General features: G+C 36.2%; 1 protein-coding gene across 1 annotated transcript in view; it reads right to left on the minus strand.

The window, feature by feature from the left end:
• LOC125653309 (ubiquitin carboxyl-terminal hydrolase 15-like) overlaps positions 1 to 17,265 on the minus strand; it is a 122,137-nt gene that overhangs the window by 26,510 nt on the left and 78,362 nt on the right. The window contains exons 13-15 of the mRNA XM_056145760.1: positions 16,298 to 16,429; positions 2,901 to 3,034; positions 9 to 142 (exon numbers count right to left, since the gene is read on the minus strand). Of these exons, the coding sequence (XP_056001735.1) occupies positions 9 to 142; positions 2,901 to 3,034; positions 16,298 to 16,429 (400 nt within the window). The remainder of the gene's footprint in view (positions 1 to 8; positions 143 to 2,900; positions 3,035 to 16,297; positions 16,430 to 17,265) is intronic.

The following is a 17,265-nucleotide window of genomic DNA, read 5'->3' on the forward strand; positions in this document are numbered from 1 at the left end:
GAGTTGACCATGGTAAACTTCACCAATCTTTTGGGCTCACCATTCTGTTGTTTATAACTTAGAGCATCAAATTCTGACTCCTGTTGATCAAATTTGGAGTTCAAGTCTGTATTTGAGGACTCTGTTTCCATTCCTGAGATATCTTAAAGAAAATAATGTAAAGGATTTGTAATCATTCAAAACAGGAAGCATGTAAAAATTGCAAAACCACCTTTGCTGAGCAAAAGTTCAGGTATATGTGGGTTACAAGCTGAACGTTTAATGAGGTGCATAGAAAGATAAAACAAGAGGCCCACAGGCTTTATCAGTCACCTGAGTATTAGTTTAAAGTATTACTAGTCCCAAGGGCTATAAAATCTAGAAACAAGAGGCCCACAGGCCTCATTGGTCAACGGAGTACTACTGAAAAAAGTATCGCTACTCCCAAGGGCTATGAAATCTAAAAAAAAATTCCTGTTCTGAATATCTAAGGGCTATTCCAGAAATAAATACATGGGGGGTGGGGGGGTCGGGAGGCACCTTTTGTATATACCAAGCACCCATAAAAAACAATAAAAAATTACCCCATGACCCATCAAATTAATAAACTCATTTTACAATGACCCATCTAATTAAAAAAAAAAACTAACCAGACCCACCACAAAAATATTTTTAAAAATGAAAACGGTACAAATATCGCGAGGTTTTCGGGACAAACATTCTAGTCAATAACGCGGTAATGCCTGTGGGACATTGTATCACAGTAGTTCTGAAGAAACGATGTCACATCAACAATCAAAGGCATCTATGGCGGGAATGTTGGAAAGATTGGGAGTCCAAACGATGCTATTATCATGAAATGGGTATGGATATGTTTTTCCACGAATCGTTCGTCTTCTAATGGAGCCCGCGCCCGGAGGCCTCTATATCACCATCACACCGACTGATAAATATAACGCATCGGTACCCTTGTATAAATCAACTAAGGTTTGCCTATTTTTATTAGAAAACGGAATACCTATTGGTGTCAAAATATTCCCAAAATCGATGCACTGTAAACTGTAATAATCTACAGAACAGAGTTCACCGCCATCACGTCCAAAGGGACCCTACTAAACGCGCCTCTAATTTGAAGAGTGCTGTAATGGAAAGTTATGGCGCTGCAAAGAGCGACAACTTGAATAGTTCTATGTTACTTCCGATTTCGAAAGCAGCATTTCGAAAGCACGTTTTCAGTTTTCCCTCCGACGTTTTGTAACCAACACAAGAGTGACAATAAAAATATTCTGAAAACTCAACACCCACGTGGCACAAAATAAAACAATAGAAACTACCCACTACCCATAATAAATATTTTTTTAACAGTCCAACCACGGACCAAATAAAATATGAAAAAATACAACCACCCACACAAAAAAATATCATTTGCCACCCGACCCCCCCATTTGATCATTTCTGGAACAGCCCTAAGCTAAATTCTAATGTTCAGCAACAGTATAAAATAAGGTATGTTCTTAAAACTTCAATGCCCTCAAAAGTGCATACACTGATGAAAGGCTTCAAATAATATAATAGGTGTATATTAACATTAAAACATGACTAATTTGGACCCATCCTAGAGTTGTGAAATTTGCCATTTTTTGTACACCCTTTTCTGCAATTGCTAAATATGCAATTAGATTTAATACAGTCTCAGCAAACTTACACATAAATACTATATACTAAGTTTGACCCCACCCTAGGTTCAGAACCCCATCCCCAATTTTTAATAAAAGACTACCTGCTCTTTCTAAATATCCATTTAGTTTCAATTTAGTATCAATAACACCGAAGACAATGTTATTTAAACGTTTTACACATAAACACTATATAGTAAGTTTGACCCCGCCCTGGGGTCAGAACCCTTACCCCTGGGATCATCAAATTTACAATTTTGGTAAAGCACTACCTGCTCTTTCTAAATATCCATTTAGTTTCAATTTAGTATCAATAGCTTTAAAGATATTACTGAAGTGTTTTACACATAAACACTATATACATGTAGTAAGTTTGGCCCTGACCTGGGATCAGAACCCCTACCTAAGGGATCATGAAATTTACAATTTTGGTAGAGGCCTTCCTGTTCTACATCACTATGCATTTAGTTTTTCTTAAACATGTACGGTTCTAGAGAAGAAGATTTTTGAAATTTGGTCAATTTTGCCCTGCCCTTAGAGCCCCAGGGGTGCAGGAATCCTGAAATTTACAATTTCTGTTCCCCTTGTTCCAAAGATGCTTCATACCAAATTTGAAAAGAATTGGAATGATAGTTATCGAGAAGAATTTAAAAATTTCTGTTGTTCACACATTTAATAATTGACCACTTTGGCACCACCTTAATACCAAAATCCCTGCCCCTGGGATCATCAAATTTACAACTTTGGTAAAGGACTATCTGCTCTTTCTAAATATCTATTTAGTTTCAATTTAGTATCAGTAGCACTAAAGACAATGTTATTTAAGTGTTTTACACAAGCACTATATCGTAAGTTTGGCCCCGCCCTGGGGTCAAAACTCCTACCCCGGGGATCATGAATTTTACAATTTTGGTAGAAGCCTTCCTGCTCCAAATCACTATGCATTAAGTTTTTCTTAAACATGTGCAGTTGTAGAGAAGATTTTTAAAAATGGTCAATTTTTGGCCGCCCCTGAGGCCCCAGGGGTGTAGGAATCCTGAAATTTATAACTGATGTCCCCTTTGTCCAAAAGATTCTTCATACCATATTTTAAAAGAATTGGAATGGTACTAACATGCATCAAAAAGAAGTTAAAAATGTTCTATTGTTAACACACGACGCCAATTGCAATTGCAAATAAATTGGAAAACTAAGCAATTTTATGAAAAATTATAATAAAACAACTGTATCTCTTCAAATCCCTACCTCTATTTTCTTGATTTTCTTTTTCAGGCTCTGTACTGTCATTTTCACTGTCAATTCTATTGTCTTTCATGTGATCTTCATCTTCACCAGCATCCCACCACAAGTCATCCACCGATGGGGTTTGTATATAGCGACTAAAATGGATACGTAATATAATACCATAACATGTTGACAAATCATTTATGTAAAATACTGTAACATTATAGTACATGATACAATATGTCTTCAAATCAAATTATGCTGTGCAGTATCAGGGGTCGAAATTAGCGAGAAATACTCGCAAAATGCGAGTACATTTGAAAAATAGCGAGTAAACATAATGGACACTTGAAAATCTTAGCGAGTGGTGATTTACAAACTATGATCGTATCGTATCCGTTTTATACGGTGATGCGCTATTCGCTTTTCTCAAACTTGCACTCTGAATCATACAAACGCTTACATGAACGACCGATTTCAATAACCGTTTTTATCCGGATTTTTCTTTTATGATTTTTTTAAGAAACTCGGAGTCAAACAAATGCTTTAGAGATTGGACATCGCATATCGACAAGTGCCACGAGTCCTGTTCACCTATAGGGGTGATTAAATTGAATAATTCCAAGTATGATGTTTTTGTTATTCATTTATCTACAAAAAAATATCGGAATCTGTTTTACCAAGTCTTCCGGTAGTTATTTTTATCAGAATCATGAGAATGTCATTGTCATATTGAGGTCGGGTTGTAGTGACGACACGGGTGCATTTCTCACCGCGTAGACGATTATCAAAAAAGTCATAGGACTCGTGATCGTGCTGCTTATAAAACCACGAGTCCTGTATTCGCTTTAAAAAATCACTAGTGACAACCCTGATGTGGCATGAAATTGGAAGACTGGATCTAGACCTGCGGTAAACAAGTCGTGGATTAGACTGTTAGAGGTGCGATAATCAAGAGACCTAGACATTGCACCATATGACTTACGTAACTTAGTGTCTTGTCCAAACGCTGCCTGTTGACCCACTAGGCTCATTAATGATGGGAAAATCACTGATTGAATATATATATATATATAAAAAGAGCACTGCTTCATTATTTTCATTTTAGCTTGTAGGTTTTCATTTTAGCCTGTGGATTTTTTACCCACAGGCTAAAATTAGCCTGTGGTAGAAAAAGTTAATTTCGACCCCTGAGTATAGATTACAGGTTTGTTACTTGTACAGGGATTACAGGTTTTTTTCTGACCATGATTTATGTAGTCCTGCCCTGGGGTCTGTCAGTCCTGTGTGATGGTACATATATTGTCGACTGGCACATTTTGTCATTGGTGACGATATACATACCCTCACCGATGACAAAATGTACCAAGACCACCCTTTTCTCAATTTTTAAAAGGTGGTACATATTGTCATGGTGACAATAATATTTTAATTACATGGTGACCAAATCCTTACAATTATTAAATGTACATGAAGTATCAGGTACTGATCCACATACCTTGAGTATGAATGAGATTTATTGAAATACGCTTGGATTTTTAAAAAATAAATCTAGACTATATACACAAATGGATGCATTATTTCCCTTTTCTATTTGATTAAGGGCACCTTTAATGATCAAATCCTTTCATGCTGGTTACCTATTAAAGATATTGAGTACACGTAATGGTTTAAGTTGTTTTCTATGTTAAAAGATCTCTCAATGTTAAAGTATAAACATGCTGGTTACCTAAGATATTTTTTTACAGTCTGTAGGGGGCCGAAATTTGGCCCCATTCCCAATGCTAAAGAGCAGGTGTTTTCCCCCAAAATAATGCCTTAAAATTCCCAAATGATGGATGCTTTGATGAGAATATGCCATAAGGCGCCATCCAGCCTTGGTGCCACTCTGTTGCAATACATTTTTGACAGTTTTTTCTCTGCCAAAGACTGGAAATTAAAGCTTGTTTAAGCCACATTGATAATGAAATATCAAATGGTTAACTTTTTGTTTGTTTTTCTTATTCATTTGTATGAAACAAATTTCCCAATTTCAATCAAATATCGTTATTTTTCCCAAACTTGAAGGCCCTGGCCCCTGGATTCAAGGGGTAAAAAAATCCCTGTGAGTACATGTTGTTTACTATGTTAAAAGATCTTTCAATGTAAAGGATAAACATGAATAGATACTTCAACTTGATGTGAATATAAAGTTAAAAATGCAGCATTAATTTTCGAATGCTAAGACGATTGAAATGAAGAGATGGAACTTTAAGGTTTTATTCAAGTAGTAAATGGAAAGTATTCAATATATGACAAATGAGTATCTAATGTCAGAAAGATGCTTAAAGTGTATGCATCTTTCGTTTTTTGGCTCACCTGAGCTGAAGGTGGGACGGGGCCACAATAGGGAATTATAAAGTTTTATATGGGAATATACATGAAATTAATGAGAAAAAATTCTTTTCAAAAGTAGCAGGGCCACTCCAATACCAAATGTTCACACAGGTGCACATTGAATCTTACTTCGTATAAAATTTAATGCAAAGTAGAATAATGTGAATTAATCTGAATGACATATTCACACGGTAGTAATGTGACCAGTTGGGACCAGTTAACACCTTGGAATGTCTCTTTCACCATTCCGCCAACAAATGTTACGACATAATTCTTACAGATGGCATGATGGATTAAACTAATGCGCATTAAATTCGTATGCATTTCTAAATAATTGGGTGCACGAAATATTGAGTTCCAATTTTCACAGTTTTTGACAAAATTTGGAAGTTTCCTTACTGTAGAGTGTCTATTGATATGTATTTACCAACACGATGCACCTTGAGTAATTTTTTTTTTATCTGAATACAACAGTTTCGAGATGAGAACTCTTCTGTGTAGGAGGTGCATTAAGTAGAACTTTGAATGGCTAAGTGGGACAGAGTGGTCTTACAGTCAATGAAAAAGACGATAAAATGTAATAAAAGTGGCTTCTCTTTAAATATGTAAATGGTGGAAGTACAAAATACTATCTAAAGCAATGCTTCACTAAAGTAAAAACATGAAAACAATGTCATATTTGCCAGCAATATCCTGTGCAAGATACGTACGAGCAACGAAATAACATGATATAAAACGTGCAATTCCATGTAATTAATTACTCCTCGAATACTTATCATTTACTTAGTTCGTGTATCAGTCGAATTCGGGTGATGAAACTACATATGAAAAACTTACTGAGCACATTAACTTATGCACTCCCACATATAAACAAGAGGCCCATGGGCCACATCGCTCACCTGAGTCACCTTGGCCCATATCTGAAGACTTTCCATATATATTTGCATGTAAAACCTTAGTCCCTATTATGGCCCAAACTATCCTTTGCAAACTTGAATCTACACTATGTCAGAAAGCTTTCATGGAAATGTCAACTTCTTTGGCCCAATGGTTCTTGAGAAGAAGATTTTTAAAGCTTATTCCTATATTTGTATGTAAAACTTTGACACCCCACTTGTGGCCCCATCCTACCCCCCCCCCCCCCCCCCCCCCCCGGGGGCTATGATTTGAACAAACTTGAATCTGCACTATGTCAGAAAGTTTTCTTGTAAATATCAGCTTTTCTGACTCGGTGGTTATTGAGAAAAAGATTTTAACTATATATTTGTATGTAAAACTTTGATCCCCCTTGTGGCCCCATCCTACCCCGGGGGGCCAAGATTTGAACAAACTTGAATCTGCACTTTGTCAGAAAGTTTTCATGTAAAAATCAGCTTTTCTGGCTCAGTAGTTCTTGAGAAGAAGATTTTTCTTATATATTTGAATGTAAAACTTTGACCCCCCCCCCCTTGTGGCCCCATCCTACCCCCGGGGGCCATGATTTGAACAAACTTGAATCTGCACTATGTCAGAAAGTTTTCATGTAAAAATCAGCTTTTCTGGCTCAGTAGTTCTTGAGAAGAAGATTTTTCTTATATATTTGAATGTAAAACTTTGATCCCCTATTGTGGCCCCGGGCATCCAACCCCTGGAGCCCATGATTTGAACAAACTTGAATCTGCATTATGTCAGGAAGCTTTCATGTAAATCTCAGCTTTTCTGGCTTAGTGGTTCTTGAGAAGAAGATTTTTAAAGTTTTTCCCTACATATTTGTATGTAAAACTTTGATCCCCCCTTGTGGCCCCATCCTACCACCGGGGGCCAAGATTTGAACAAACTTGAATCTGCACTATGTCAGAACGTTTTCATGTAAAAATCAGCTTTTCTGGCTCAGTGGTTCTTGAGAAGAAGATTTTTAAAGATTTTTCCTATATATTTGTGTGTAAAACTTTGATCCCCCCTTGGGGCCCCATCCTATCCCCGGGGGCCATGATTTGAACAAACTTGAATCTGCACTATGTCAGAAAGTTTTCATGTAAAAATCAGCTTTTCTGACTCAGTGGTTCTTGAGAATAAGATTTTTTCTATATATTTGTATGTAAAACTTTGATCCCCTATTGTGGCCCCATCCAACCCCCGGGGCCCATGATTTGAACAAACTTGAATCTGCATTATGTCAGGAAGCTTTCATGTAAATCTCAGCTTTTCTGGCTTAGTGGTTCTTGAGAAGAAGATTTTTAAAGTTTTTCCCTATATATTTGTATGTAAAACTTTGATCCCCCCTTGTGGCCCCATCCTACCACCGGGGGCCATGATTTGAACAAACTTGAATCTACAATATCTCAGGAAGCTTTCAGGTAAATTTCAGCTCTTCTGGCCCAGTGGTTCTTGAGAAGATTTTTAAATGACCCCACCCTATTTTTGCATTTTTGTGATTATCTCCCCTTTGAAAGGGACATGGCCCTTCATTTGAACAAACTTGAAAGCCCTTCACCCAAGGATGCTTTTGGCCATGTTTGGTTGAAATTGGCCCAGTGGTTCTGGAGAAGAAGTTGAAAATGTGAAAAGTTTAACAGACAGACGGACAGACAGACGACGGACAAAAAGCGATCAGAAAAGCTCACTTGAACCTTCGGTTCAGGTGAGCTAACAAGTTGTTTCACACTCTACTATGAATGAGAGTTTCTCAAAAGGGAAATAACTCTGACATATCTCGAAACCGACATATTAAATAGCGTTCACATGGCGGTAATGTGAAGTAAACTAATCTGCATTAAATTCATATGCATTTCTAAATTAACGAGTGCATGAAAAAAAAAAAAAAAGGCGAAACAAAAACCAAGACCCATGGGCCACATTGCTCACCGGAGTCACCTTAGCCCATATTTAAAGATTTTCTCTATATCTTCGCATGTAGAACTTTGATCCCTATTGTGGCCCCAACCTAACCCTGGCGGCCATGATTTAAAAACCCGGCGGCCATGATTTTAAAAAAATTTAATCTGCACTATGTCAGGAAGATGTATTTCATGTAAATGTTTCATGTTTATTTCATGTAGATGTAAACTTCTTTGGCCCAAAGGTTCTTGAGAAGGAGATTTTCTCTATATATTTGTAAACAAGACTTTGATCCCCTATTGTGGTTCCACCCTTTTCCAGGGGGGTGGGGGGTTCCTGATAAGATTTTTAAAGATTTTCACTATATATTTCTATGTAAAAATTTGATCCCATATCTTAGCCCTATCCTACCCCTGGGGGCCATAGTAATCTGCACTATGCCAGGAAGCTTCATGTAAATCTGTACTTTCCTGGCCCAGTGGTTCTTGAGAAGATTTACAAAGATTTTACATATACATTTGCAAATAAAACTTTGATCTCCTATTGTGTCCCCAACATATCCCCAGGGGTCATGATCTTAACAAACTTGAATCTGCACTATGTCAGGAAGCTTTCATGTAAATGTAAACTTTTCTGGCCCAGTGGTTCTTGAGAAGATTTTACAAGATTTTCCCTATATATTTGTATGTAAAACTTTGATCCCCTATTGTGGCACCATCCTACCCCCAGGGGCCAAGATTTTAACAAACTTGAATCTGAACTATGTCAGGAAGCTTTCATGTAAATTTGTACTTTCTTGGCCCATTGGTTTTTAAGAAGATTTTATCTATATATTCGCATGTAAAACTTTGATCCCCTGTTGTGGCCCTAACCTACCCCGAGGGTCATGGTTTTAACAAAGTTGAATCTGCACTACGTCAGAAAGCTTTCATGTAAATTTCAGGTTTTCTGGCCCAGTGGTTCTTGAGAAGATTTTTAAATTACTCCACCCTGTTTTTGTGATCATCTGCCCATTGAAGGGGCAATGGCCCATCATTTGAACATGCAAACTTGAAAGCCCTTCACCTAAGGTTGCTTTTTGCCAAGTTTGGTTGAAATTGACCCAGTGGTTCTGGAGAAGAAGTTGAAAATGTAAAAAGTTTACAGACGGACATACGACGGGCAACAGGTGATCAGAAAAGCTCACTTGTGCTTTCAGCTCAGGTGAACTTAAAAATAGAATATATCATTGACAAGAGATGTTTGTAAAACATATATGCCCCCATGGTGCAAAATTGAAAAGGGTTAACACATGCATAATTTGATTGATAGTAGTATCACCAATTAGAAATATTGCCAATGCCAGGAGTGGATTGACCAAGTGACCTAAAAATCAATAGGGGTCATCTACTCCTAAAGATGTACCAGGTTTGGTCTCATTCAAGCAAATAATTCTTAAAATATAGAAGACAGTATATTACTACGTTCAATTTAACCCTTGACCTTTGACCATGTGACCTAAAAATCAATAGGGGTCATCTTCTCCTGAAGATGTACCAGGTTTGGTCTCATTCAAGCAAATAATTCTTAAAATATAGGGGACAATATATTACTACGTTCAATTTAACCCTTGACCTTTGACCATGTGACCTCAAAATCAATAGGGGTCATCTTCTCCTGAAGATGTACCAGTGTACCAAGTTTGATGTCTGTCAAGCAAAGGGTTCTCAAGATATTGAGCGGACAGTATATTCCTATGTCCAGTCTGACCCTTGACCATTTGACCTCAAAATCAAAAGGCGTCATCTTCTCCTGAAGATGTACCAGTGTACCAAGTTTGATGTCTGTCAAGCAAAGGGTTCTCAAGATATTGAGCAGACAGTATATTCCTATGTCCAGTTTGACCCTTGACCCTTGACCATGTGACCTCAAAATCAATAGGGGTCATCTTCTCCTGAAGATGTACCAGTGTACCATGGTTAATGTCTGTCAAGCAAAGGGTTCTTTATACATTGAGTGGTCAGTATATTCCTATGTCCAGTTTGACCCTTGACCTTTGACCATGTGACCTGAAAATCAAAAGGGGATATATACTTCTTGGGATGTACCAGTGTACTAAGTTTGATGTCTATCAAGGAAAGGGTTCTCAAGATATTGAGCAGACAGTGTCTTCCTATGTCCAGAGTGGGAGAGGGCCTACATAGGCTCTGCCTGTTGCCCAATCCTGTTGAGTTTCTCAATAAAATATGGTTTAAATTAAATTCCTATGTCCAGAGTAGATTGACCCTTGACCTTTTGACTTGAAAAACAATAGAGGTCCTCTTCTACTCATAACCAACCCACATATGAAATATAACAATCAAGTAAATGGTTCTCAAGATATTGAGCTGACAACATGTGGTCTATTGACCGACTGACCGACCAAAAGGTGCAAAGCAACAGGCCCCTCTTCTTTGAAGGGGGGCATAAAAATCAAAAAAAGAAAAGATCACCCATCCGATTACTGTTCGCGATGAAAATAGCTTAACTTCCATCATTAGGTAAGAGTCTCTACCATGACATCACACCAGCTTGCTTAGTAACAAAGGAGTAAAAGTGAATTATTAACTGCCCATGGCCAAGGAAGCCATCATTCAAATACTGTATAATTGAAAGACAATAAATAATGGAATTCGAAGGGTTTCAATACTGTTTTTATGTGTGTTTGAATGTATGACATGGGTGAATGTGCATGGATAAAGAGTGTTTTTAGGAGGAAGTGCTGAGAGACCAGGGGCCCGTTTTACAAAAAGTCGTAAATCTTAAGTCCTAAGTCATAAATTTGAAGAACTTACGACAGATCGTAGGACCGTTTTACAAAACGTATCGTAATCGTATATCGTAAATTCTTTTGTCGCAAGTCGTATATGGAATTCTTCAGCGCATGAAGTTGTAGAATTGAACATAGATACCGCGCGAAACCCGACGCTTTGACGCGCAGACACTGGGGAGGAAAGAAAATTGGAGCAAATTTAATTAACTTTGAATTATATACATGTATTTGCATTGCTAATTAAGCGAAGTAAATTTATTCAATTCAATCTATTGATTTACCAAACATGTTGGCATGCAATCTTAATTGATACATTAATTAATAAACTACTAATTCATACTAACAGTTCATGTACAAGTATATATATTTGACATGTATCTGTGGCATTAAACTGTATGTATAATTTAGTATTGCATATAACAGTAGCTAAATGTAACTTATTTTCAAAAGTAGTTTTACAAAACTGACAAAATACGATTTTCTTTTGAAATACATGGTTTTGAATATTTGCCAGTTTCAATTTATAAAGGGTGGGCAGATATTTTTAGCTTTGTTAATTTAGAGCGTACTGCTTTCGCAGTTGGAAATTTCAAATAGTTGTGTAATATTCATTGTTCTTTCTATTATTAAAGATACGAGAATTTAATGTCTATGTATACCTTTCTGATGATATACTGTACATTTTATTAAATTAAGAAGCTTCACATAAGTATTGTTGAACCATTTCTTCTCACCCATTAAATGTACAAACATATTGATGATCCATCATTGTAATCACAGGCACCTGAAGTATGGACATTAATTACTACCCCCCCCCCCCCCCCCCCCAACTGTCTGATATTTTTTTTTGGACGCTAGATTTATTTTACCGGAAGAAGGCCAATCCCTAACGTGAAACGATTACCTAAATTGGGATGGGATAGACAGGGAATCCACACATTTTGAAGAAAATATCGCCAAAATAAATCAAGGGGGGGTTGGGGGTTAGTTAGGCACCTGACTGTAGCCAAAACCTGTTGATTGAATGTTAACCATTTGAAGCTGATCAATACATGTACAAATAAACAATTCTTAATTACTGCACAGTATGTTATGAGCAAGCATTTTGTTTTTACATACATTGTATATACAAATGCACATGCATTTATATTCGAGTTACAAGACTAAAAGGGGGGGGGGGGGGGGGGGGGGGGGTTTGTGTGTGTGTGTCGGATTGCTAATTATAAGTTAGCTGTGCTAATACATGCATATTATTACAGATTTCCAATATCAAGGAAATTAACTTGATTTTTTTAAAGTTAGATTTTAAATAAGAGTTATTCTTGTGTATTATAATATATATGATATACTAGGCGATATAAAATCATAATTTTACAGGTACGTGGCTGTATCAAGTGGTCTAATATAGGACGGAAAGGTGAATCTTTGCAGTTCGTTAATGGCTATATAACAAGCAATATGATGGATGATGGTACTTGTTGGGGGGGGGGGGGGGGGGGGGCATTTAATCACACTTTTTAAAAAAAATGCAACACCGTCTATTTTTCATAAATACTAATAACTGGTATAATGGGGGATGTAGTTATTAATTAATTAATTCACTCACAATTTCTTTTTCTAATTGAAATACATTACAAACATACTAATAATTTAATGGATGGGGGCGGACGTGGAAAAGGGAACTAGGGATTAATTCACTCACAATTTTTTCCCAATACAGTGTCTTTCTCATACATACTAATAATTGGTATAAATCTACCATGGTATTGGATGACACTGTGCATATAAATGATGTACTAGTACGTGCATACATGTATAACATAGGCGTACATAACTAGGCCTACGTGTGGATGGGTGTCACTGTGTCGAAATAAGATCTGATATGACATGTATACATTCTTTTTAAAAATGCTTGAAGTAGTCAACATCATCATGATCATTGGAAAAAGTATGGTCTATGCGGGAATATACAAACATTGTAAAAACATTGCAATGGGTCCTATGGCACACACTTGCTACATTTGTTTGATCCGCGCACTGACGGAAATATACGAGTACGTAATCACATTTTGTGTGACGAAGTCATCAGAGGAAGTGACGCATTGTAGTAAACAAAGGAGGCAGGACAGGCCTTTATGTGTGCAGACAATAATGAATCATGGTATGTACTTGAATAACAGCTGGTACAGCCTTGCTTCGGTTTGTAAGATGCTCTACGTCTCCCCGCACTAAATCTGTTAACTCGTAGAGATACCGCCTGGGCAAACGATACCTCTCGACTACCTCAACATCATTGAGGTAGTCCAACGGATTATTTCTATCGCGAAACACCCGAAACGCACGTTTTTTATGAGTCTCATTCATAATATTAAACATTAGAAATGCAGCCATGTTGAATTATTTTAATAACCATAGTAACAAAGATTTTATGAAGCACTTACAACAAAACTTGGGACATAGGGTCGCCCTCGGGCGGTCGTAGACTTAAGGCCGAATTTCATCGTAACTCGTAAATCCTAAATCTTTGTAAAACGGTCTCACATCGTAAGTTATGTCTTACGACTAATTTTAAGACTTACGACCTTTTGTAAAACGGGCCCCAGAAGTCATGCTCAGGTGTGTTGATTGATTGATTGATTGATGTTTTCCGCCACACACAACAATTTTTCAGTTATATGGTGGTGCCCAGATTTTATTGGTGGAAAAGAGAACTCAGATACAATGTACCTGGGAAGAGACCACCGACCTTCCAAAAGTAAACTGGGAAACTTTCTCACTTGCTGGCACGAGCGGGATTCGAACCTGCGACGACAGAGGTGAGAGGTCGTGTGATTTTGAGCGTGATGCTCTAACCACTCAGCCACGGAGGCCCTTCGGGTGTGTTAAATTGTTGACAATAACGGACAAGCACCTAATGTGTGTGACCTTGACCTTTGACCTTATTTTGAACTCAAAGGTCATGGGGCTTAATGTAAGTAATCCCATGTTTCTATCTATATTAATGTAAAAGTTATAGGCTTATAGCTAATGGTATTGGAGACTTTCAGGGGGAATAACTATGCTTAAGGTTTATGATTCCCTTTGGTTAACTTTTCACTGCAAGAGAATTTTATTGTGAATTCATTAGCGAAGGTTTCGTGTCTCTATGACTTTCACTTTAGTATGAGTAGCGATAACAAGGTTTTCAACGCAAGTCGCCGTAATTCGGTGGAGGGTCAGATTTCAGCGTCTCGAATTGGAAAGCGCAAGTCCTTCGGGTCGTTGACACTTCTGCATGGTTTGTCACGGGGACATTTTGTAAGCCAGATACGTTACGAAAAGTCCCCCCCTTTTTTAAACAATATTTTGAATGACCCTGACCAACTTTTCAAGGTCACCAAACCCATTCCAGTTGGTTCCGTCCTTCTACGACTAATACTTTAGGTGTTGTAATTTTTTATGTAAATATTGCAAACTTTCAGGGGCATTAACTCCCTTAAAGGATCAACGAACCGTCAAAAGGAATTAGAGTCGGTCTACTCATCTTAATCAGCTTAAGATTTTAGCAAAAATTCCATTTTCCCTGCTATTTACGTTTTCCGAGATGAATTGATAACAATGGTTTTTCGCATCAAGTCCCATAAATTCGTTAGGGGTCAAAGTTTAAATACGCAGGGTCAAATCTAAGCATGTTTTGAAATGTTGAATATCATGGACTATATTGTTTTTCGATAAGTCTTGAGACGTAAAATTTTTTTGGGGCGGAAGAATAAACAGAGCAATATCAATAGTGCTTTACATAGAACGGTGGAGAGCCCGAACTAATATTGATATCGATCTATTATTAACTGTGTGAAAAGAGATATCTGAGAGAATTTATTTAGTTACTGGTTTAACCATTTCATTGTCATAGGTTTTCAATGATCAAGGATAATTTTATGATGAATATGTATATACATTTGTAACATAAGACACTGTAGTACTGGTGTATGACATATTGTTTGTAGATCATGAACACATGATAATATCCATATAAATATTTTGGGAAAGGATTTAGTCCATAGTTGGTAGGTTACAAGTAACATAATACACTTGTACATTTCTATTTATACAGTAAAACTCGAATAAAGCGAACAGGTATATAGCGAAAATTACGGTTAAAGCGAAGTGAAATCGATTTCCCTGGCAAATTCTTTATATATTCTATATAAAAATCTGCGTCTATAACGAACATGGATATAGCGAATTTACGGATATAACGAAGTAAATTTCTATTCCCCTTGAATTAAAAATGAACGTAAAAATCACCTTTTATAACGATTTTTTCATTTCAACCTCGTCATTTTTAACAATCGCTTTCCTTTGCCATAAAGAATCCACTCTTATTACAAAACTTCTGTTTGCATTTTTTCAAAAGAGGATGTTAACACAAAACGATACTTACACATATGTTTATTGAGAAATTTATTAAAATGGAAAAAAAAAAAAAAAACAAAGAAAAAAAAACACGACACAGTCATCGATTGACAGATATTTTAAAAAGACATAGTCTATTTGTATGTATTACACATAATTTTGTTGACATTTTTCTTTTGACATGTGCTTGTGTGATTAGATAATCCATCAAGATAAATTATCATATATAAATCAGTGTGTACATATCTTTTATAAAAACATTTCTTCTTGAAAATATCTAGGCTTAATTTCTCTTAGAGACAATGCAAACGCAAGTATATTGATTGCTGCTTTCTTATATAACTGATATACATATAGAACAAATCAGTTTTGTAACGAATTCGTTATATTTGAATTATGAATTCGCTATAAACGTATAGTTAATTACATGTATAGCGAATTTTTATAGAGTGTCCGCAGAAACTCCCTATATCAGAGTTTTACTGTATCATGAATTAATATAAATGATGAAAGTTATCTCCTTGAGAGTAAATAAGTTCATATTACTAAGTATTTGAATAACATTGTGTCAAGGGGAATAACTCTAGCATAACTGTTTGTCTAGTAAGGTAAGTATTTATGATTTTATGTATATACATGTTATGCTGTTCTATCTATGTACTTATGACACATTGTATTCATATACATGTACTTAATTTCTCTTTATTATGATGTCTTACAGAAGCATAGGTCTATAGATGCCAGAATAAATCAATAGATAATACCATCCAAATATTGTTATTCACCACTACCCCGTTACAATGATGTACCAAGTTTGGTTCTTTGATGTCAAGATTTTAAAAGAAATAATGCATTTTTACAATATGAATCCTAGAACCCTGCCCTAGCTTCAGAACAGCCATCATGATAATACACACAGCCTATATTGCATTAGATGTCCAAAAGTAAACACTAACTATCCTTAGTGTATTACCTCGGTTTCTATTTCTCTTCACTTAACACATACATATAATATCATTAAAGGTATTAATCTACTTACGACATTCTTTGCAGAAAAGCATTGTAGAGGACATCTGTTGTACAGGTTTTAGATGGTAGTGTTAGGAGCATTGGCTGACCAAACAGCTGCCAGCTTGACATGTGGTAACTTGAAGAATAGTTATTTTTCTCTCTGAAAATGACGAATATGCAATAAATACCATATTTAGAATATTAAATTTATCGTAAGAAACATTGATATATTACGGATGGCTGGGAAATTCGGACAAAATATTTATAAGCCTCCATTAAATATATTGGTCTCTCTATCAATTGCATTAATTTCTTAATTTCATTCCTTTGTTTATGAAGAATACAAAGAAGTCTCAAAAATGACACATTTGGATACCTACAAATAGGTATTTCCCATAAGGGACACCATATCGGTCTTTTCCATCAAAAGCTATGAGCCTTGGAAAATTTGACTACCTATCACACTCATAGGAAACTTGTATTTGCAAGTAAATAAAAGTATTGAAATATTTAAAAACTGTTTTATGATAAATTAGGACATACAAAAATGCGTTTATTAAATATACAAATAATTAAGTTCACACATAATGATATATAAAATGCACTTTAAATAGTGTCTGAATTTACCAGACAGATTTTCCTATGAGAATTTAAATAAGGACACTCACAAAGATATGAAATAAATTCCTTCAGGCATGTATGCAGATATCTATTATTACGTTTGAGAATTTCCGTATCATAGATATTGTTTTGTGTGAGTTGGGGGGAGGGGGGTTTCAAGTATAGAAGTTTAAAATAAGTATTCAGAGAAATCATGACCAGGATCAACATAGACCTCCTTATTTAGATAAAATAAAAGATCTCAATCTTCTTTACCAAAATATTTGTTGTTTTTTTTAATCTTTAGCACATGGAATATTTTATTGCCCGCAAGAATAAATCTGAATCGCGGCGGTAGAGATATACAAATGGTAATTTAATAAACTGTTCGAATTT

The sequence above is a fragment of the Ostrea edulis genome, chromosome 7, assembly GCF_947568905.1.
Source record: "Ostrea edulis chromosome 7, xbOstEdul1.1, whole genome shotgun sequence".
Classification (NCBI taxonomy): domain Eukaryota; kingdom Metazoa; phylum Mollusca; class Bivalvia; order Ostreida; family Ostreidae; genus Ostrea; species Ostrea edulis.